This window comes from Bombus pascuorum, chromosome 14 (assembly GCF_905332965.1).
Source record: "Bombus pascuorum chromosome 14, iyBomPasc1.1, whole genome shotgun sequence".
Taxonomy (NCBI): domain Eukaryota; kingdom Metazoa; phylum Arthropoda; class Insecta; order Hymenoptera; family Apidae; genus Bombus; species Bombus pascuorum.
The window spans coordinates 3,582,084-3,605,383 of record NC_083501.1 but is presented as its reverse complement, the minus strand read 5'-3'; the positions used below and the strand labels follow the sequence as shown (position 1 = coordinate 3,605,383).

General features: G+C 33.8%; 3 protein-coding genes across 6 annotated transcripts; 1 reads left to right on the top strand and 2 right to left on the bottom strand.

Moving 5' to 3' along the window:
- The first annotated feature begins 103 nt into the window (after positions 1–103).
- On the top strand, positions 104–2,775 carry LOC132914016 (integrator complex subunit 12-like). 4 transcript variants are annotated; one of them, XM_060972764.1, is made up of 5 exons: positions 104–232; positions 1,079–1,258; positions 1,499–1,867; positions 1,996–2,068; positions 2,146–2,775. In XM_060972764.1, the coding sequence occupies exons 2-5, from the start codon at positions 1,100–1,102 to the stop codon at positions 2,349–2,351; spliced, it is 807 nt and encodes a 268-aa protein (XP_060828747.1). In that variant the 5' UTR covers positions 104–232; positions 1,079–1,099; the 3' UTR covers positions 2,352–2,775. The 4 variants fall into 4 exon arrangements, with proteins under 4 accessions (XP_060828747.1, XP_060828745.1, XP_060828748.1 ...); XM_060972762.1 differs by having other exon boundaries at positions 109–228; XM_060972765.1 differs by having other exon boundaries at positions 109–228; positions 2,127–2,289.
- Positions 2,776–2,865: 90 nt separating this feature from the next.
- LOC132914008 (plexin-B) lies at positions 2,866–16,540 on the bottom strand. The gene is made up of 8 exons (XM_060972745.1): positions 15,751–16,540; positions 15,431–15,615; positions 14,465–15,047; positions 13,428–14,353; positions 12,937–13,340; positions 12,381–12,873; positions 8,554–12,315; positions 2,866–8,466 (listed from the first exon to the last, which is right to left on the bottom strand). The coding sequence occupies exons 3-8, from the start codon at positions 14,850–14,852 to the stop codon at positions 8,359–8,361; spliced, it is 6,081 nt and encodes a 2,026-aa protein (XP_060828728.1). The 5' UTR covers positions 14,853–15,047; positions 15,431–15,615; positions 15,751–16,540; the 3' UTR covers positions 2,866–8,358.
- Positions 16,541–18,049: 1,509 nt separating this feature from the next.
- LOC132914014 (SERPINE1 mRNA-binding protein 1) lies at positions 18,050–22,090 on the bottom strand. Its single transcript, XM_060972758.1, has 6 exons — positions 21,704–22,090; positions 20,510–20,666; positions 20,244–20,426; positions 20,096–20,167; positions 19,526–20,018; positions 18,050–19,446 (listed from the first exon to the last, which is right to left on the bottom strand). The coding sequence occupies exons 1-6, from the start codon at positions 21,957–21,959 to the stop codon at positions 19,360–19,362; spliced, it is 1,248 nt and encodes a 415-aa protein (XP_060828741.1). The 5' UTR covers positions 21,960–22,090; the 3' UTR covers positions 18,050–19,359.
- Between the last annotated feature and the right edge of the window lie 1,210 nt (positions 22,091–23,300).

Sequence of the window (23,300 nt, the reverse complement as noted above, 5' to 3'; positions counted from 1 at the left end):
TTTATTTCTTTTACGCACGGCTGCCAACTGCCCGTCGAAAGTTAGACATCGTTTTAACGCGCCTCGAGAAGGAAGCGTTCATACCTTTTCCCCGATAAATAGAAAAAGATGGAAAGAGGCCTACCACCAGGCGTACTTGACTCGTTCCTTACACTTGATCGCCTGCAGGGTTACTATTTTGGTCTTTCTTTCCTTGTATTTTTCACCATTCTTTCGCAGCTTTTAGACGTAGGTATGTATACATATCAGGATACGTGTACCTTCCTTTATTTCATTTGGTTAAGCGGACGTTTTATTTCACGATATCTCCCTAGACAGAGGCTGCATTTATTTAACGCAGAATCAAAACTCTGTAAAATTAAATTTGGAATACGAGAGACCAGGGACGAATCGAGTGATACCGGTGCCTGGGTTCTTTAACTTCAGTTACTTTTTTACTTTATGTATATACATATAACGTACGGTCCCCATATATGGATATACTTTCCAGGCGGTATTTTTAAAATGTACAGTAACATTGGAAAAATATGACAAATTTAATAAAAATGCTAGGGTATATCTAAGCTTTTTCTATGAACCTTTAAGTTGAATAGAAACTGTGGATAACTGTGATACCTCATAGGTGCTGCTTGAAACCACGAGATAGAAATATTAAGTTCTCATGTTTTCTAATTATACGATCGATTTAGCACAAATGGAACACAAATGCTTCTTATATACATTCAGGCGCGTAATATTTCATATTATTTATAGATTAAGTACATTAAGTACGTATATCACAATCAGCATTTTTAATATTGGTTGATCGATAAGAACTTTTTACAGGTAATAAATTTCGTTTAATCACTATATATTAAAAAAATCAAACAATTGAATGCAATTTCAGGAATAATCAGTGAAATAAATATAACCTAGGATCTTTTCTTTTTGTATTTTTTTACTTATGTTCCAACTAATTGTGATTTAAATATTATACCATATGAATAAAAAATATTTAATCTGAAACACAAGAGAATTTATTATTTTTATATATTACTAAAATATTTTTTATACAGTTATCATTTTTTATATTTTTCAGATTACAGTAATTCATATAAAAATGTCACAATTGGAGCTAGATCCTCAATTTACACAGGGTTTACACCTTCTACATTCTACTAATAAAGATTCTGCGGAACAGCTGCGAGCACTTTTAGATGAAGCAATCAAACAGAAATATGGGCCATCAAAGATGTTATCGAATGTATTACACAAAAAGGTAATTAGATGATAATTAATTTAAGGACATTATGTTGAGGGTTATCCAGAATAGAATACTTCAATTAAGGTGGTTTATATTAATTAAGTTATTATAATTACAGAGTTAGTTCTGATATCAGGGCACTCGTGAAGCATAGGAGATTTCATTCACGTAAAAAGATATCTAGTATTTGATCCCTCTGATCTAATGTTGTCATTTATTTTTTGAACTTCTATCTCTTAGATTCTCTGTTTTTAGTATATGATGGAAGAGCCGGTGCTGAGTGATCATAGTAGCAGCAGTAGTAGTAAAAAGAGCAAAAGCTCCTCTTCTTCCTCCAAACATTCAAGTAAATCGAGCAAAAACAGCTCTCCTGTGAATTTACCAACTCGTGACACACCACCTGATATTATCCAGACTGATAATACTCTGGCATTAGAAATATTAGAGGATGATCTAACATGTGTTATTTGCAAAGGAATGGATGTTGGAGCAAGAAACAGACTTGTTGAGTGTTCAGAGTGCCATTCTTTATACCATCAGGAGTGTCATATTCCACATATTTTAGATTCTCAAATAGATGTTCCAGGACTGGTGTGGTATTGTTCAAACTGTTCCAAATCTCAGGTGTGTGTATTCACTCACATTATAATTTATCATATTTTTTGTACCTGAAATATTTTGATAGTTTTTAGCAAAAAATGTTAGAAAACATAAAAGTTATAAAATAAGAAATCTCCTTTCTTAATTTATAGGTTTCAAAAGAAAGGAGCTCACCAAAAACAGTGATAGAAAATAAATCTAAGGAACAAAAAAAATCTAATTCAGGTAAGTTTCTTATATTTTATAAAAATAGATGTATTTTCTTTTTTAATTAAAAAAGCAGTCATTATCTTGTTTAATAGGTGGTGGAAACAAAATGATACCAAATATTAATATTATAAGTGCAGATAGAAGACTAAAGGATATGATGAAAAAAGCTAAGCATGATAAACGAAGCACAAACACTACTCAGAGTTCAAAGAATTCTCGGTCCAGTTCACCAGCAATGTCTTCAACAAAATCTCAGGAAAAATCATTACTGTATAAAATCAAGTCAGGTGTAGAATGAAACTCTCGCTCATACGAATATTGTGATAATATTGTATAATATAAAAAAGACTCAAACAAATTTTATAATTTCAACATTACAAGTTGATTAACTAATTAAAAGATAGTCATGATCGATACGCTAATATGTATATTCTGATAGCAAAATTAATATGTTTTGCCAAAGATAGTATAAATAATCTTTAAGTAGATAATATTAATTTTATATACGCAGCAATTCCCAATTTTATGCTGAGAAAACTAAGGCTTTTACTTTTTATATTATTATGTACTTTCGTTATATGACTTTCTTTGTTTTTAATATAATTCATTACGAGATATAAAGAATAGCAGTGCGATGTAATTTGATATTGTAACGTTTGACTATAAAAATATAATTTTTTGTACAAATGTACATTAATTTAAATATACAAACATAAATGTGTTATTGAATTTCTGTAGAACTTTAAAAACCTCAAATAAAAAATGAAAGAAGCGATTGCGGGTACTCCGAAAGAAGCTTTATGAGTATCGAGTTCATTTATAATATCAATATATTTTTGCAATTTTTCAAATGCTTATTTGTTTGTCCCTACGTCCCATTGAAAATTTGGCAAGAGTCATTTCGTTCTCGAGTGTTACTTAAAATCTACTTATATGCAAGATGGGGGGTTGAATTCTATTTACATTGGGCTTTTGAAGGGTTGCATCTACACGCGTACATCGATAGATACACGCTCATACATACAGCATACACACAAGTAAAGCAGCATCGCATTCACACATTAATTGCATTCATCATTACAGGCGCACATACTTTACGTAAAGGCTATACAACGAGAAAAGATACATTCAAAAATTCATGGGAATGAAAACGAGCCCGTTTTACATAACTTTTTTTTTTCATACACGGTTCCCGAAGTCGAATATATTTTAAGTTATTCTTGTAGGGAACAATCATCCCCCCATCCTTTTTTTCGAAGCTTAACAAAGAATAATCTTAAACTCGACATGACGTTTGGAATCGTCTATACTACGAAGCATGACATTACTAATCGACTCGTAAACCGCTGAACATTTCCTCCGTTAATTACAATACAGTACATACGTTGAATGCGGAATTGACAAGCTTTTCAGATGGATGGAGTCAACTGTCGAGCGTACAAATTATCGAGAAATTCTGCTGTACCACAAGCAATTCTGAATATTATACTTAAACGTCCACATATCTTCGTAAGAATAAACATTCTGCAAAAAATTTGGAATCAGTACCAATGAACCATGTATTCATGGATCCTAAGGTTCTCTTAAAAAAAACCGAATCTTTTTACGTTAGGAAATTCTTTAATCAAAAATCTATTGCGACAAAAAAACTTGCTATTGATATTTGCAGCATTAGTTAAAAATAATAAAAATATTAGCGGTAGTGAACATTGAGCATTTAAATGTTCCAAATTCCAGAATTACCATCTTCTTTTAAGTAGTAAATAATATTCTTTTTATGTTTTCTTATAAATTTTTTATATTATAAGCTTTTTATATCATACTAAAGTAATTATGTTGCAAGTATTTAAATCTTGAGTTTTGAATGAATAGACAAATGATTCAAGTAATGACCAATAGCACTTCCGATATGTTTGAAATTATTTAAACTTGTTTGAAGCTATTTTTTCTTCGAATATTTTCATTTTTTTTCCTCCTACAAATATGCAAGAGCTTTATATACTATTTAGATACTTCTTAATGCTTTAAGGAAACAGAATTTCATCGAGATTTTGCATGTGCACAATATACATTAAAAAGTGTAGCATGTTACACGACCTTCCATCGAATTGCGCTCGAACGTATAATGTACTTCACGTACCATATACGATATTTTACATGAACTTCTGAAAATGAACATTATAATCGTTCAAGATGTACCACGCACCTGCAGGGATCCTCTAACTTCAGACAATAGAGTCGAGACGTATGTATATACGAATATGTGTGCAAATATATTAGTGTACGTCAATCTGTGCAATGTGAAATAATATAAATTCAAAAGAATTTCGTATATTATAAAAATCATCGACCCTTATATTGTGGACGCTACATAATATTACTCGAATAACGAATAAACCTATATAAATATATAAAAAATGCAAGTCAATTTTACAATTCCAAGAGTTTCATTAATATATACTGTTTTTTCTAGCTCTTTCATACTTCGATGATATAAAAATATTGATATCGATAATAATAGTAATATAATTAACATTTTATGGAGTATATACAATTGGAACCGTACCATCCACAATTGAAGGATTTGCAATATGTTCGTTCAATTGTACCCATGCATATACGCTTAACAATTCGTAAGCTACAACACAAACTATCGCTATTCATCACCAAACATCTTCGTTACATGTTTTGTATAACAATGTATTAATTTAATGTAGAGCAACTAAAAAATTCCACTAATATTATGTAATAGTACTCATACAAGTAAAAATGTTTTCTTATATTTCTACATTATAACAATTTGTTTTATAATTTTCCATCACTTTATTTTAATCATTAAATTAACAAAATTTAATTAACGAAAGAGGTCTCTTTTTCCGAAAATGTTTAATAGAGAAAGAATTTTCAACCACTTCAGTAAATCTTTAACTAATAAACAGTGATTGTACGTACAATCAGAAAAGTCAGTTGTAATTATTACAATTCATTACTGTTAATGTATGAATATTTATATTTTTGTTTTCAAAATAACTCATAAAAATATTGAAAAACTAACAAGACTAAGATTCCTATTTAAATAAAAAGAATAATAATTTTCTGTCTATCATTTTAATTTATTTCATAATAAATATTTCGTTGAATTAAAAATATTTTATAGGCGATAAAGTGTGATAGTAACTTAATCGTAAAATTAATATTATTGAAATTGAGTCGAGCGAGCACGTATCTTTATTATGTATAATCTGTATATTTATAAGTTTAATATAAATACTACTGTCAACAGAATGATTTATAAAAATAAATCCACTACTCCAGTCAAAATTAATTAATTTCTTTCTGGAAGACTACATCTAATAGCTTCATATAAACAAAATAAAATACAAACACCATTCAGAAAAATGTTCTATTTCGCACGTTTATTTAAAAAAAGAAATCATTACCTCCACAAAACAAGTCTTTTCTAATTATTAGAAAGACATATATGTGTTTTGAATTTTTTTGTGTAATTAATATGTATTAAATTTTACATACAAAGTAGAGGAAGAAGATCTCATCCCCTAAGGTATTTTGTAAATGTTACTATCATTTAATTTTGTCATTCCATCGATAGAACCTTCATAGAATCATCTGGACTAAAAATTTTGCTTCGCATTGTCTCTAATTTCAAAACAAAAATAATCATTATATTCACCACTATAAATTCATTGTACAAATAGAATATGTTCAACAAATAAAAATACTTGACAAAATAATCCTCCTAAACCTACAGTACGTGTTCCTCTTTTTAATTCAATATACAAGAAAGCTGATCTTAATTCCATAGGAGATAGTAATTTAAATACATATAAAATAACGCGACTGAAACATTACAAGAGATATGATAACAGAATGAATGTATAAATAATAAAAGCTCATTTAAATTCCATTCTCCATTCTGTTATCATTTGTTCATGTATGTGTATTACATATTATATGTAAAATATCGTGTGAAATATACATTGAGAAAATATGATATACATGGAATTAAATTATTATAGAATTTCGATTCGAATCTACATCATTTCCAAATGTTATATCATCGTTTTACGTACACCAAAAGTTCAGTAAAACAACTTTATGTTTCAGAGAAATTACAGTACGCATGTCGACGTGTATTAAAGAAAAAGTAATACATTAAATCACATAGGACAGATTGACGTATCATTTCCTGTATAGATAATCTGGTCATCGGTATATAAATAAATACAATACATATAATAGAGAGATACACAGGTTGATGGTAATCGATAGGGAAGCTGAGGGCCTGTAGAGCAGATAAAATACACGAAAGTGTTAATTAAGTACAAGAATGAGCTTGAACCTCAGCTTTCCCAAACCTACCATTCACAAAATTATCAAATAATTGGTTACGCGATTCAATCGAACGTTTAAGTAGGTCTGTTCCGGTGTAACAGTTCCTAAAAAAGCGCATGGAGAAAAATTGGCAGTGCGCAATGGGCAGTGAATCGAACTGTTATTAAATACCTATACACTGGAATAATGAATAGTATCAGGGACAGTTAAATGCTTCCTTTAAAAAATGCAATTTTTCAAACTGAGGCAGTCTTAGGTAAAGTAAAATGGCGATGTAATCCCAAGAAAAATACTGTTCATCGTTGTGTCTTGTTAAACCTTCCTTTTTTCCCGATACATTTAACCGCGATATTATTGACCAACTGGCGAAAAATCCTGAAACTCTAATAACCGGCGAAAATACAACCAGACAAGTATAAAATTTTCCCTTCTACTGTGTTTTCTTTTTTGTCGTTTTTTTTTCTTTTTTTTTTTAATTCGCGTTCATTAAGAGTCTAGAAACTTCCTCGCCGGTATACAATATAAAAGATCTTTCTCGTTTTTTGCATCTATTATGTGCTTTCTTTACGCTTAACAATATACCATAATAACTATTGTTGAATGGGCAATTAGTCGATAATTATATCTATATAGATAATAATACAACTTAATGGTAATAAGAGCAATAATAGATATAATATAGCTCCTATAGTAGTTGTAAAATCATTATATGATCCACATAGTGGCCTTTCAGATCGTAGCAACAGTCATACATATATAAATGTAATTGTATAAAGTAAATAAAAACAGACTGAAAATGAACAAAAAATGTAATAGAAAAGAATTCTTTTTTTTTATGTACTAAATATACGCAGATAGGCCTAGAGTAGTCTGAACTGCTCTCACAACTTTTAATTGAGAAGCCAATTCTTTTTCCTTTCATTTAACATTACTTTAATTGCCTTAATTTAGTGTTGTTCCTTGCTCTTTCACGCTCTCTTTCTCTCTCCCACTCACTTGTTTCTCGCTCGTTCTCTCTTTTTTTCTGAAAAAGGGTTCTTTACCCTCAACTTATAATACATATATAGACCCTCTCTAACTAGCTCACTACAATCCGTGGAGGTGTATGTTGCGTGACCTTTGCTTTATATATTTTTTATGTATATATATATATAATATATAACATATTAATAATATATATATCGTAATGAAGATAGTAGGCATAGCCACTCGTGCTCGGATCACAGACTACTTGCTGCCGTACTCCCTTTGTACAGACAGTCTGGTGGACACTATGGCTTTTTCTCTTATTTAACGTACCCACACGTTATTTTTCTTCGTGTTATATATACTACGTATACACGTATAGACATTCGGCCAACAATGAAATCATTAATTTTCATTTGTTTTTTTTACTTTTTTTAATAAGTATTTTTTGCACGAATTTTGCATCTCAAATCCTTAAAACGCGTAGGCGGACCAATATTCAGCTACGTCATATAGTTTTTCGATCATAAGATAAATTATATCCCTTACTAACGAAGATTCCACCGATTGCATTGAGATTCCCTTCGTCGTTTTCTTATAATTTGTTACAAATATACTATATATATATGTATAGTAAAATAAATGAAATATACAATATTAATAAAAACAGATCAGGTTTAAAGGTTAGAGTTCATCATTTTCTCTTTTGTTACCATTTTGCTAACATCTGTACGTGTGTACGAGCGTATTTCGATACGGCCATGACATATAGACGTAAATACTACAGCCAGGATTAATTTATCCTGAGAAAAACTATCGCCTGACTAGCCTTAACGAAATCGCACGTATTTTTTACGGCATTGTTATTCACATGGTGTGTAGATTTGTACATATGTAACGAGGTGTATCTGATGCATGAAATGGAGGCACTAGTCAGTGTTTCTGGAGAGATTGACGGGTCCTGGGATAGCAATGAGGAGGTTGTGTCAGCAGGCACTGGTTTCCTCTCCTTCGAGTGTGCACGCGACATTCTCTAGCCTGTGGGCTAGATGTAATTTACGACAGCCCGCGTCTGTCTCCAAGGCCTCTAGGATCTATGCAATATTCCATTAATTAAATTACCAATTAACAAACTAAAAATTTTAATAAAAAGAGTCAAGCTCTACTTTCAAGATACTTACTTGTTCATAATACTTGCTGACATAGATGTAAAGTTCTTTTAGTGCTGCGATCACATCAAACTCATTCGCATGTGACGCACTTAGCTGTTGCATGGCACTAGACATTTCTTGATCAGTGATTTGTGGCAGTCTTTGTACATCTGTGTAAAAACGACCCACTTTCTCTCGGTAATGCGGTATGTCCTTGGCAAACAGTAACTTATTCGACGGTGAATCTTTCCCCAGCCTGTGTTCCGTCATCGAACAAGAGTCCATAAATGTTTGCGCTATCACGGAGAGGCTCGAGTCAACCGTCGTGGACTTATTTATATCGAACATGAAGTCTGGATTCTTAATAAAATTCACCCAAAATCTAAGCGGCAAACTATTCGATTTCCATGCGTGCGGTACCTCCGGGTCAACGATCCCGTGTTGCTTCGCGGCATCGTCCAGGAGATCGAACAGCCATTTTACAGCACTGGGTAATGCTTCGTTCGCTGTTAGAATCGTATTCAAAAAATCATCGACGAATTTTTGAACGGTACCCTTCGTCGATAGTAATCTCGTTAAAAATATTTCAGGGATGGCTTTGTGTGTTCGTTCTGGATGATGATGCTTGCTACCGGTGAAACCCATACCTGGTGGATAGTGACTTTCTTCTATAGGCCTTACCAAATGATATAATCGTTGATTACCTCCATGACCGCTTTCTACGTCGCCGTTTGCTGTTATGATCGGCGGTGAATGTTGAGATTCGAAGTATAAACCGCTAACGGGATGATTGTACATTACAGGACTAATTAGATTGTGATTAGGTGTGGATGGAAGATGCGTGGACGAACAGTGATTCGCGTGACGATGTAGGTGATGGTGATGTGCATGGTGGTGAATGGACTGCTGCTGATGATGATAGTGCGATGGTTTACAATTGTGACACGGTGGTTTACAGGCGACGGAAAAACCATCGTTCTGTCTAGGAATCAACGACATCACTGCTGACTCTTTCACACCATAATGCGCTAACGTGTTTATCTTTTTCCATTCGCCGCTGCACTTTGACGTGAGATCCTCATCCTGGAGAGTTAAATGTCCGCCTCTACCGTGTCTCCATTCCAAATCTACGTCATGAACGGACGGCCTCAGTGAGAAAGGAGTATTCTTGTAGAGAGCATCTAGGATCTTGGACTTCACTTGATTTATAGTATCACAATCTAACACCTTGCACTGGATTTTCTCATCAAGATCATCTTGGACGACATGCAGAGTGACCACGCTATGCTCAATCTGCTCACGGAGTAGCCTTTCTTCAGATAATGAGTATCTAGCGTCGTACGTGATCACGTCCACAGGACCCTTTTCTATCTGGTGCTTTATTGCCTTGAACAATAAAAATAGAGAGGAACCTGCATAGTCTTTAAGATAATTGTACATACAAAGAGCCATCCAGTTAGTTAGCATCTTTTCTACCACGGATTCGGTCCTTCTAAGCATTAACTGAGGATGCTTCGTGTTCACTGCCTTTTCGATAAGTCTTAGTAAAAGATTCATGAGTATATCAGTCGCATACTCCATCTTACCCATTAGGACGACCATAAGTAATGATGCAACATTCACTTTATCTCTAATATTAAAGTCTTTCTGAGCCTCTAAAGTTTCAATGAACGTTAATACGAAGTATTTATTATTGATCAGTTGCTCGAACTGGATCATGGCAGCATCGTAGTTTGTACGAGACACATTACTACGTGATCTAGGATCATTTAATATAGGATGATGCGTAACACCAGGAAAAAATACTTTCATAATGTAATTCTTGTGGTCTAAAGTCGGAATACCGGACGACTCCAGATCAGCGGTTAAATCAGTCATATCGGTTTGTAGTTCAGCAAATGCTTGCTTACATTCCATCCTAACATTGCTTTCCAAAGTATCCATCTGTATCTGTATCCTTTTATATTCTCTCTCTGCTTGTGTACTCTTCCTTCTATATATTATTAACACTAAAACAAACAGAAACACAAGACCAAAAGTGCCAGCAGCTATTCCAGCAATTGCCTCCGGTGGGATCGGATAAGATTTAATCACTTCATAGCGCAGGTAACCAATGGGGAACCTTAGGCTACGACCCACACGTACTACCACCAAGGGTAAACCATTTTCAGTTTTAATTCCAAGTTCATCCGTATCAGCTGGTTGTTGATCAGGAGGAATGCAAACCAATTGAGTTAGAGCAAGCGAAGTCACGTTACATGGCATTGTACCGACAGTGACGTTCACATCAGACTCGTCGCTGGCAAAAATCAAATTTTCCCCCTCGATAACTAACGTATCACCTTTGTATAATTTAATGTTACGCGGAAAGGCAAGAAATTTCGGATCTTCTACATAAAGTAAGCGATTTCTAAGACTCTTAAAATGCTTTTCCAAATCTCGTACACTTTCCACATTGTCCATAATAAATGCTATTTTCAAGGATAATTGAGATTCCTTTAACTTTAATGATTGAGGTGGTGAGCTTTGACTATTAGCAGTAGCACGCTCGTTACGTTGAAGAGTCATGAACCGCTTAGCAACACTAGGACTTGGGCATTCCATCTGCGTCGGGTTTAATACTGTACAAACAGTCCTATTTACTGGCAGTAGTTCATTGTCAAAGTATACCTCCATTTCGGGCTTCTGGATAGTATCTAGATTGGTGCCGTGAACGGTGATCATACGACCACCGGAAGCAAAACTTGTCAGTGGCTTAATCTCCATAATAGTAGGATCATGAGTGTAGTTATAGGGATTACCAATTAAAGTGCGATTCGCACCGTCTATGCTAAGAGTCAGTCTGTCGATTCTTCTTACTCTATCGGATTTACTTGTTACACAAGTTAATCTGGTACTACTCGCTTGTGTGGCGTTAACATGACACGCTAATTCATCTAGGTAGGCTGATATAGTACTACCAATATTCAAATACATTCCAGTAATGGCAAGTTGCGTACCACCACTTTGTGGACCAACCGATGGGTAAACACCAGACAATCGTATATCCTTGTAATTAAATAACACTGCGCTTTCAGTGTAACCAGCGTCATTACCAACCACTACAGAGGCAGTGTCTGTTGCTTCGTGTCTTCCTGTACGGCAAACGATGCGTACAGACACTTCATAGTCGACTAAAGTACATGGTGTGTTACCAATATGTATTTTTCCATCCACGTCGCTTTCTTTCAGCCCCAAATTACTACCTTCGATAGTGACCAACGTCCCACCTTCAATCGGTCCACTGAGAGGTTTAATCATGTCTATCCTCGGTTTCGGACACTCGGTGAATGGCGAATGCAAGCAAGAATGCCGATACACGCAACTATTACCGCACCAAGTACATTCGAAACGCGCATCTCTGGTCACGCAAAGGGAACAATCTGCGTGTTCACGGTGCGAACCCAACACTTCACACTTATAAAGGATGATAGTAGTCTTGTCCACGTGATGATTAATGTTCCAGACAACCGTTACCTCTGCTTCATATTCACCAGTGACTGCCTCATACGAGTAAACTGTTTTATCACAAACTATAAAACGGCTGCTATCGACACGGGCTTGTACTTTTAAATTAGCACCCTCGATCGAGACGATGCATTGGAAACCACTGTGTCCTACTTGAGGATGTGGTAAATTCTCAACCTCGAGCACTATCTCTTTGGGTACACTGTTAGGTAACATCAATGGTTCCTGGCGTTGAACGAACTTTGGACAGTATTGTGCTCCGTGCGCGGCTAAATTTGCTTGATTCTGTGAACAGAAAGTTATCTTTTTTAGAACAGTACTAAATTTTACTTAAACATTAATACACTTACGTTTTCTCCCGAAATGATACCCTGGCAGCTTGTGTTATGTGTACATTTATTATCATATACACACCAACTACAGGCCCATTGAGATTTTACACACTCTGTACACACGGTATGCCTAGAGCAATCGAAGAAAGCGAAATTTCGTGAGACAAAATCTTTATTTGTTTCACTAGAGCGCACAGATAAAGGTACCAGAACATGATCGGCTCCGTCTGGTATATTCGGTCTTTCAAGTACGGGTGGTGTAGGACAAGACAATCCAAATCCGGTCATTAGTGCATCTATAGGTTCTGCATTACCAAAAACACATTTGTAATTTGCGCCTGCTGGTAATTCGGGTAAAGTTCTGATTGTTAAGTGAACCGTGGTCATTTGATTGATAGGCATACGATCTGGAAGAACTTGCTCGAAATCAATGCATTGTTGTCCTGTACCTAAAGATAACCATCGTGGACTACTATGACTTGCTTTTTGACAATCTCCTCTAACTGTGCATCTAGAAATATACATTAATATTATTAAACAAAAGAAATAATGAAAAAAAAAGTTAGATATTTACCTTTTTTCTAATGAACACCATCCACAATAAGGATCTTTCGCGTCTAGACAACTGCTACAATTAGTATAACTACTGCAATGTTCGACTTGCACCTTAGAAATTTTAGAAGTCGATAAAACGTAAATATGTTCTCCATCTGGCGAAATCAAAGTATCAGGCATCAATCTGTTTCCTTTATCAATTACAATATTTTCGTAGACGAATGCTTCGTTTCCAGAAAGTAAAACTTTTTTCAGAGAACCCTCGTTAGTACCCAAGAATGCAACGGTATGACTTTCTGTATTAGCTATTGTTACAGAGGTAATGAATTCGTCAGGAAAATGTAAAATTGCCTGTCCCACAATCGGTGACATTCCGGAAATTTTCAAACCCACTTCACAGAAGTGCAAAATGTTGCCTGCTGTCTGTATAGAAAAATAAAGACGTAACTCAATAAAAATGTGCAATATTTTCAAATGGTAATATTTCGGTTCTTTAAATTTTATACTTACTCCTGCCGCAGGACATTTTCCATCTTGTATAGGACCACTGACATATCCCATGTTTCTATATTTAGTACTACCATTGAGACACATATGGATATTTTCAGTAAATCTTGTTTCAATTTCTTGCAAACTGTACACGCAAAGTGCTGATCGAGACAGCGGTTCGTTAGTGATTCCTCTACTTGGCGAAAATACGGAGACAAAAATGGGATCACCAACGGAAATACCTAATTGCATGGCTATATCACTACCGGCTGGTGCCACTTTCGCGTCTTGCACTAAATTATAAGATTGCGATTTCCCATCTCCCAAATTAACAGTACACTGTAGCGTCACTTCTGTATAACTATCATAATTTGGGTCATTGATACAGCTTCGAGCCAATCTAGAGATATAACCCTTTTCCTCTTCTTCAGGAAGATGAGACTGCTTTTGTACCAATACAAAATATGCATAGTTGTTGGCATTAAACCCATACACATATTTAACCAGGAAATGGTCTCGATATTTCACGTCGATGTATACGATCGACTGTTTATTGAACGTATATTCCGCGAATTCTAAATTGTGGAGATTTCTGCTAGAAATAGCAGGCACGTCATGCCTGTAATCTCCTCTATTAGTGAATGTAGTACCAACATAGAGTATATTTGTTTGTCCCCAAGCATTGTATTTTTCGGGCCCAATAAAAGCGTATGTAGAAGAGCTTTCATCATTTGCTGCTACACTATGGGGAATGAATTCCGGCTTAATAGATATGTTTGACATTTTGTACTTTTCACAAGCACCTTGAAGAAGGGAACCGCATGCAATCAGTGTTTGTGATTCAAGATCAGCGATTAATAGTTTGTTTACATTATCCATTAAAGATGTAGTTATGTCTCTGGAAGGACAGCCTGTTGCATGGCACTGGGGATTATCCAATCTTGGTCCTGAAAACAATAATGAATAATAATAATTTTTTTAGTAATGTTTCCATAATACAAATACATATATATCATTTATAAAATATACAATTCTCATAAAAAGAATAAATGGCTAACCTGTGGAAACATATTCCTCCAGTCTGAGATTAGAATCTAACTGTAAAAGTCTGTTGATGGCACCTGCATATAATCTTCCTGTTGCAGGATCTATAGTAAGGTGATTAAATCGAAGGGCACCTTCCCTCGTTGTATTTGGATCTAGAGGATAAAATCCATATCTTTGACCATCTCCCATAGGAAACTGTGTTACAATGTGTAACGATCTATTTTCTTGCACAGGTGGAGCAGTACTAGCAGGTGTATCTATGGCTGCAGTTACCAGTACCAGCAGGAACCAGGTAGCAACAGACATGGATGAAAAGGATAATCGATGAAATGGTAGTAGCAGTTTAGGAAATAACACAGTAGGCGAAATGGGAAATGATACAAATCCCAAGAATCTCATGATGTGTAGGCAATAGTTGACAAAGCACGTGCGCACACGCTATGCGTGTGCGTTTGTGCATGTACAAGTCTAGGGTAGGAAGCTTAGAAAATATAATAAGGGTATTTGTCCCACTGGTAGAAGGCCAGTATCAATATAGTACTACCAATTACACATGTATCCAGGCACCGACATGATGCACATTGCCTGGCACCTCTGGAACATTTCAAAACCACAATTACAATTAGTTATTTATTCTTAAAAAAATTTCACACATCCATAAATTTTTCACCAATATCTACCAATTAACCAAACAAAAAATTGTTCATAAAATAACATTGACTATATATTAAATTTAAAAAAAAGTCTAATTTATATGAAAAAAATTAAATAATTTTAGCATTATAAAACGTTATAAAAGGCAAAACGAAAATGTCGAAGACACATCAGGATATATCATTAAGACATTTCGAACATTCATATTTTGTCAGGTTTACGTTACTTATCTAAATACACGAACATCCACAATCAAGCCATACAGTGATTAATTATAATAATCGAGAAGTGAATTGTCAAAATGTAAATAATGTATCACTGACCGATTTCGATACTAAAACATTTCGACGACGATGTCAGGCTAGGGCAGATGGCTCCTCCACACTTTTTGAGTAACACCGTTGCACGCACCGCCCTTCATTAGTGCGAGCAGCATAGCTGCACTTGACAGTTAAGGCCAGTGTCTTTGCACAAAGGCAAGGATATTCTACTCCTTGTCAATAATCGTCTAACAAAACACAAACGTACTAAATTACTCAATACTCAATAATAAAATATTCTAGAAACTCATAAACATTCCCGGGAACACTTATAAAACACGAGAATATCCACGGGTAATTACTGAAAAAGAAAAAGGAATTACCTCCAGCATGAAAAAAGCTCGCAGCTTCGATTCGCTCGATCTGATATGATCATCAGTCAGCTCGTGTTAACTTTCCTTCTTTTTCCCTTGATTCACGAAAATTTCATATATACAACGAATTAAAATAAAAGGAAACAAGTTCGATTTATCACGTAGAGTCAACCCTTTTCATGAAAAAGCCAAAGTGTATAACACGACTACACGATGGAATGTTCGTACGCCAGAGTCGCTACGACACATCGCGGATATGCACTCACTATGTCCTTGATACAGGTCTCTGATATAGTATCTGAACGATGAAACAACGAAACGCACGGTTTAGACTTAATGGAACTCCTTATTATCTCTTGTAGTAACGCGTAAAGAGTATAAATACCGTTTCGTTAGTTGATAATAACACTAAACAGGGAATCGGAATGAGCCGCCATTAAAATTCGACCGACAGCGACAGGCTGCACGAGTTTAGAGCAAGTTGGGGGCCGTGGCTACGGCATGCGCCGCCGCTTGTTCATTATCTTTCTCTCTCTGTTCCTCTCGTCAAGCTTTTCCCACGGTTCAGTGTCTCTCCTTGGCTAGTTCTATCACTCTCTTCTTCCCAACTTTCCTTTTCTTTCTTACGGTTGTGTGTGGGATACTCTATCGGACTTACAGATGCCGCGTCCTCCCGTGGCTGAAACCCTGTACTGTTTACTTTAATGGTAAAAGCTGGTAAAACTAGTGATATGCTTTCAAACCATCAACCTAGCGATGAACATTCGAATCTCAATCTTGAAACGATTCCAAGCTTTACGAGACTATGGAAATACGAATCACTTTTAGCATCATTGGAACTCATAAATGTCTTCCACTACATCCAACTTTTATCTTGAGCCTTTAAAGATTTCGGCACGTCTTGAAAGTTTTGACAGGTTTAAACATTAATTACTACTGTTATATTACACTATACACCACTTATATATTCATAAGACGAAAATAAAAAATAACAAAATCACGTTGCAAACTTAATTTTTTAAAAAATCTGGTTCGAAAACATGAATTTGCCTAATTCTAATTAGACTGGAGTAGACAAAGAGATAATTCTACATGCGGAAATAAATTGAAAATGTAGAATAAAGTACTTTTTAAGGCCTCGTTTTTAGGACATTCAAATTCGAAAATTTACCAACACTCTCAATATATACATAAAGATAAATAACGTAAATGAACGTGTTTATGGCTTTCATTAAAAATTTATGTCCATATACCGTTTAGACAAAAAAGTATTTATATATTAAAACTGTTCGTAAAATATCAAATACTTACCAAGCCCTTAAAATTTACTAAAATTCTCAAAACTTTCAAACCTATTTTTTCAAGCATTCAAGGTTTTCAAGACTTCTAAGCTCTAAACGTATTAAAAGAGATTCGAAACAATTCGAAGTGTTTCAAATCCCACCACTACATGGACTTGTGAATCAGTTCAAATATGTACATATTTAATAAAATTCAAATTACTTCAAACATAATTCGATATTTAAAGTATTTAAAAGTCTTGATGAATTTTGAACCCTTAAAGCTTCGATAATATTTGGAAGTTTTAAAGGATCCTGAATGTTCTGATAAATCTTAAAATTGATAAATATTCAACGTCTTATATCTTGTATTATATTTTACCTTCAGTGACTTGTATGTATAATATATTAATAAGATAGTATCTTATAAAAGATGTATAATTATTATGATTATTATATAAGATATTAATGGTCTCATTAATATATAATAGCTATAGTCACCAAACACTTAAGACATTATATTAAATTTTCAGTAAGTTTTGAAACCTTGAAATCTAAATCATTTAATATTTATCGAAACTTGCAAGATTTAAGATTTATACAATAGTTCAAATGTTTTAACTATCAAATCATATTTGAAGCAATTAGTACTGAAAAACTTCGAATCGTTTTGAAATTGGGATTAATTACTATATTCCCATTGTACTAGCTCAAGACGTCCAATTTAAGACGAACCGATAGTGTTTCCTAGGCAGCATACGTAAAGAACGAGAAGAACAAGGTGCTTACAATGGAATTTGACTTATAACTTTATTGGGTGGGTATAGCACTTCTCGTATTTTCTCTCTTTTCTTCCCATAGCTTTTGGTGACACCCAATTTTCCATTATGCCTTGTAGCGAAAATCTTCAATGTAAGATGTTTTTACGCATTTTTTTGTTTTTGTTTTTAATCTCCTTTGTACTCACATTCTTTACATACTGCACAAATAAAAACCCTTTGTAGAATATCTCTTCATAAGGCGACTGGTTTAAGTAGTCAAGTCTAAAGTGACTCATGTGTCACAATTTATTATTGTAAATATGTTATTTACACATATAACTAAGCTTCAAACAGCTTAATAACGCTTTTCTTATTTTTCTTTTCGCATTTATGGAGAGGGTTTGGACTTTTTGGCTGTGGTATTTCTTCATTTTACATGTAACAAATACAATAGATAACTAATATAGCAGGTCATAATTAAGAACATGATAATCGACGTATAACGTAACTATATAAGATTGGATTCATCCTATCTGTCCCTCTGAACGCATGTATCGACCATTTTCTTAAACTCGTTATACAATATATATGTAAAGCTGTGTATATCTGTATTTTGTGTCTGTATGTGTCTCTCTAATATTTACTTAAATGTTAACTTCTTACAGACCGATTACATCTTTGAAAGGAAAAATCTCTATACTTCTATATAAGCCAAACTTAGTATATACCTAAATAGACACTTTTAATATCATAGATGTTTTCTTAGATACAAATACACACTTTTTTTTTAGTCTCATATGTTTTATGCACGACAAGTAACTTGTCAATTACAAGGAAGGCTTCCTTAAACACCATATAAAAATTATAAAACAGAAAGTATGTTTAAAATTTACCACCTAACAAGTTATTATACATGAGTTTATAAGAGTCGGTGCTATGGCCAGCCTCCTTAGGCCTTTTATATACGACAACGTCAAAATTAAAATCTAGGCTAAACTGTTTCACCTCCTGGCATACAGGTGGATTTTTTTTCATTTTTTTTTTTTTTTTTTTATTTCTATTCGGAACTGTGTGTTTCACTCAGATTTAAGCAGCGTCGAACTACATTGTGTAAAATGTTTTTGATATTTATACTCCTGCTGGTCCGCTTAAAGTCTTTCAGCGATATTCTTTCTAGTATTCAAGTTTTATAATTATTCAACAAGTCCATGAATATCCAGCCTCGTTCTTAATACCGTTCATCCGTAAACTAGAATTTAAGAACTAGTTACGGATGAACTGAGTTATTACAAGTACAAAAAAGGATCGTGATCTACATTGTTTCATATCATGCGACTTCTTATATGTATGTTTAATGTGCCAATATGTAAGAGCGCGTTCAAAGCGCTACGATTTATTTAGGTAAATTACGTATCTGCTTGCAAGGGTGTACTGTATTATGCATTAATAACCTTTTCACTGACGCAAAAATGTTGATAGTAATAGTTTTAGTATTAGTGGTAATTTTATCTGTGGTAATAGTACTGATGCTGGTGATAATGGTGGGATATTGTATCATAGACGACGAGTGTAACCACCTATCCCAATGAGGGGAAATCATTTTCATCATCTACTTTAGGAGCATTTTGACGTCCTCGAGGCGACCTCTGTTCAGATTGTGAAGCCTAGAAGTAAGAAATATATATAATTTGCATTACATCTACACACACTAAGTCTCAATCGAAAACGAATACAAATACGTACAGGACCACGTGAGTCTCCATCTCTAGGAGCTCCACGATTACCAAATCCACGACCATTTGCACGTTCTCCACGACCTCGTCCTCGACCACGTCCACCAGAACCACGTCGAGAATCACTGAATTGTATCTCAATACCTAATACGCGTTTTTGCCTTCCAACACGTTGCGGATATTCCGCAGCAGCATCATATTCTTCTTCTTCTTCTTCCTCTTCATCAGCTCCCTCCTTCTTCCTTTCCAATGCATACATTTTCTTCCAGCGAGTCAAATCTTCACCTTCTCCAGCTTTACGTAAATTATACTGAGGCTTCACTCTGTTATTACGTAAAGCTTTCCATTCATCCAAAGTCAATTCGCGTGACTCTTCCTCGGCAGGCTTTTCTTCCACCGTGTCCGCAGTTACCTCTCCTTCTTTTGTTTCTGTGGTTGTTTGATTGCCATCTCCATCCGGTTTGTCATTAGCCCAATCGTGATTTTCTTGGTTCAAAGTTTCTCTGAAAATAGAATAAGGAACAAAAATAATTAAAACTTGAATTTTTGTTAAATCAATTTTGTTAGAATCAATATTTACTCAATCTCATCATTGTGGGTACCCCAGTTATGGCTACCTGCACCATCTTTTTTATCTACTGGTTTAACTCCACTGCTTAAACGTGTAAACAATGTTAAATACTTATCAGGGTATAATTCAACAATAATAAATGAAAAATTATGTATACGTTTTATCGGAACCAGATTGGCGATCAAATTCACGTTTTCCACGGTAATCATAGCCTCCACGGCCGCGTGGTCCACCACGTCCACGCACCATTCCGCGCATTCCACCACGACCCCTACGCTCTCCATATTCTCCACGTTGATTATCATTAGAGTTTCGGAACTCTCGAGTTTCACGTCCCTCACTGAAGAATTAAAAAAGAAAATATTACAAAAAAAAATAAAAATATTGTCAACACTTCTTTTTTTTCTATATTTGTATACTAACCCAGGAGGTCCTCGTCTTAGTTCTCCCTGACCACGAGGCGTTCTTTCACCATCCTCACGATTACGCCTATTGTTACGTTCTTCTCTACTTTCTCCAGAGAATTTGACATTACGATCTCCACCACCAGGTCTTGATTGTGGTGGCTTTTTATCGCCAACTATATAAAAAAATTCATAATGTTAATAAGTAAAATAAAACTGTTACAAGTAGTAAATTTATTAAAAATTAGTAATTTATATATATACTTCATATATCTACATAATAGCCTAATATAAAGCGGAAGTACAACAAAATTTATATTTGTAAATAATGCATATTTGCAATTACTAATGATTTAGAATATAAAAAAACTTTTATATTATCAAAGTAATTTCTCATAATATTAATTTTATATTTTGTCATATAAGCCTCTTGCCACATGCCAAACCAAAAGATTCCAACTTTTGTCCATTTCTCAATTTCATTATCTAAGTAAATATTTAATGTTTAATTCTTTGAAAAGAAATAATTTGTTTGCATAAATTCTTTTATTATGAAGGGATAGTATAAATAATGATATATTTTAAAAAATAATATTTATAGAATATATATATTATTAGTTTTCTCATTTATGGAATTGATCAATGTAGCTTCTGGATGACTTACACAATCAAAGCAAACACAAATACATATACATGTTAATATAATTTTAATATAGTATATCGATTATTTGCAGCAAAAATAATAAGAGCCTTATATAAATCATCAAACAATAAAATATAATACAATCTCCAATCACCTAACGCATAAATCATTTTTCATTAAATTATATTAATATCCTGCACATACTTAACGATTGTGTAAAAATTTCGAGATAAATCACAGCAGCTTATCGTAATTATTTGTTAAATGACACGTGGGGTCACCATTGGTAAATTCTATTTTTACGATGCGAGAACCTCACACTATGCGGTATAAAAAATTCTCAAAAAGTTACAAAAAATATGAACATTGGTACAATAAAATCCATACAAATTGTTCGAACTTAAAGAATAGCATTGATTGAAAGAATTAATAGGAAGAAATGATTAGCAACAGAACGACAAAATCGTTAAGTGTGCGGCAAAATATCAAAAGCACATGGACCCACGAGGGAATAGGAGCGACGGCCATAATACCGCGCACGAGGCAAGAACGCAATGAAAAATGACTAACCTTGATCTTTCTTCAAATCTTGGACTTTAGATGGTTGTTGCTGGGAATCCTTGATCACACGATTTTTTTGAGTTTTATTACCGATTCCCTTCTGCGCGTCCGGCTGCTTACTCTTATTCTCCTTCTCCGAAAGCTTCTCCTTTTTCCTAGCTTCTTTCTTTAGTTCCTCTTCTCGGAGCTTTTCGTGCGGATCTTCGTCATCACCCAACGCTAACGAGAACTTGTTGGTAACGGCAATGCTGTACATATTTTCCATGATGTTTCTTATCCTCTATTCGTCGAGGATCACGCGAAAATTTCACGGCTACTCTTGAGCCCTTGTGTAACAGAGACATCCAATATTTCAATATGGCTGAGTCGGAGAATAGTTCACCACGAGGTCTGTGCTCAGGGAGGGACCGCATAATTGTCTTGCACCCAGCGCGCCACCCCCCCACCAATATTATTTATATCGCCAATTTTATATCGTTTCAGGCAGTAAATCACTCTCTAAAATTAAATTTTTAATTTTAATCCTGTCGTATTGTCAAAATAACTAATATCCATCGATAAAGCAAGATAGTTTTTCGTACTGCCGTTCTCAAAGAAACCGGCATTATTTCCATGAATTACTTAACGCCAACTGAATAGATTTTCTTATCTTTTATACTACTTTATTTTATTGTCGTGTAATAATATTTATACACGATATTTTTGGTCGTATATCATATTTCATAGCGTTTAAATAAAAATATCAATCAGTTGTATTAATGATGTTCGATACCTGATGACTACGATTTATTTAATAATTGAAAATCTCGTATGACTGCATATTATGCAATGATATTGTTTAAAAGTTTCTCTCGAAGATCGTTTCCTCGGAGTTATTTTTCGTCCGCCGAATTACACCTTTTACGTTACCTGATTAAATTTTTTATCATTTATATACTTAACATATACAAACATATTTACATTGTATGAGAGTCTATTATCTCTCTACGATGTAAAAATAAACGTACTTTATTATATCTGAGGGTATGTACCTTTTCGCAATTTGCTAATTAGATAAAATATGTATATAAACATAATTATAAATACATATAGTAAATATAAAGTATATATAATGTTATTATCATTTATATTTTGTCTTCTTTTTGTTTAAAACATATAAAATATGAATGTAATTGATAGTAGAATTTAAACCTTAATTTAGGTGAAACATTATTATTTTGAGTATAAAATTTATTAAATCTGGAAAAACGTTAAATAAAAGAACACGATATTAAAACTATAGGTATATAAATCGATAGTAAGATATTTTACGATTTTTTACATGTAACGTGTAAAATAGTATCAATAGTAATAAGTGTGTATTTATTCTAACAACATATAATATGTTTTTTTCAATTTACATTTCATATATAAGTACATTATAAAGTATAAACGATTTATGAAATCCTTATGCCGCATTCTTATGTAAAATAGAAGCTGTGAACATGAAAAAGTCTTAAAATCAAAGTTTCTTCAATTCAAAATACAATATTAATATATAATAATATTTTACAAATGAAAAAATTGTTTTTAATAATATTTTACTATACATAAATATATAATATAT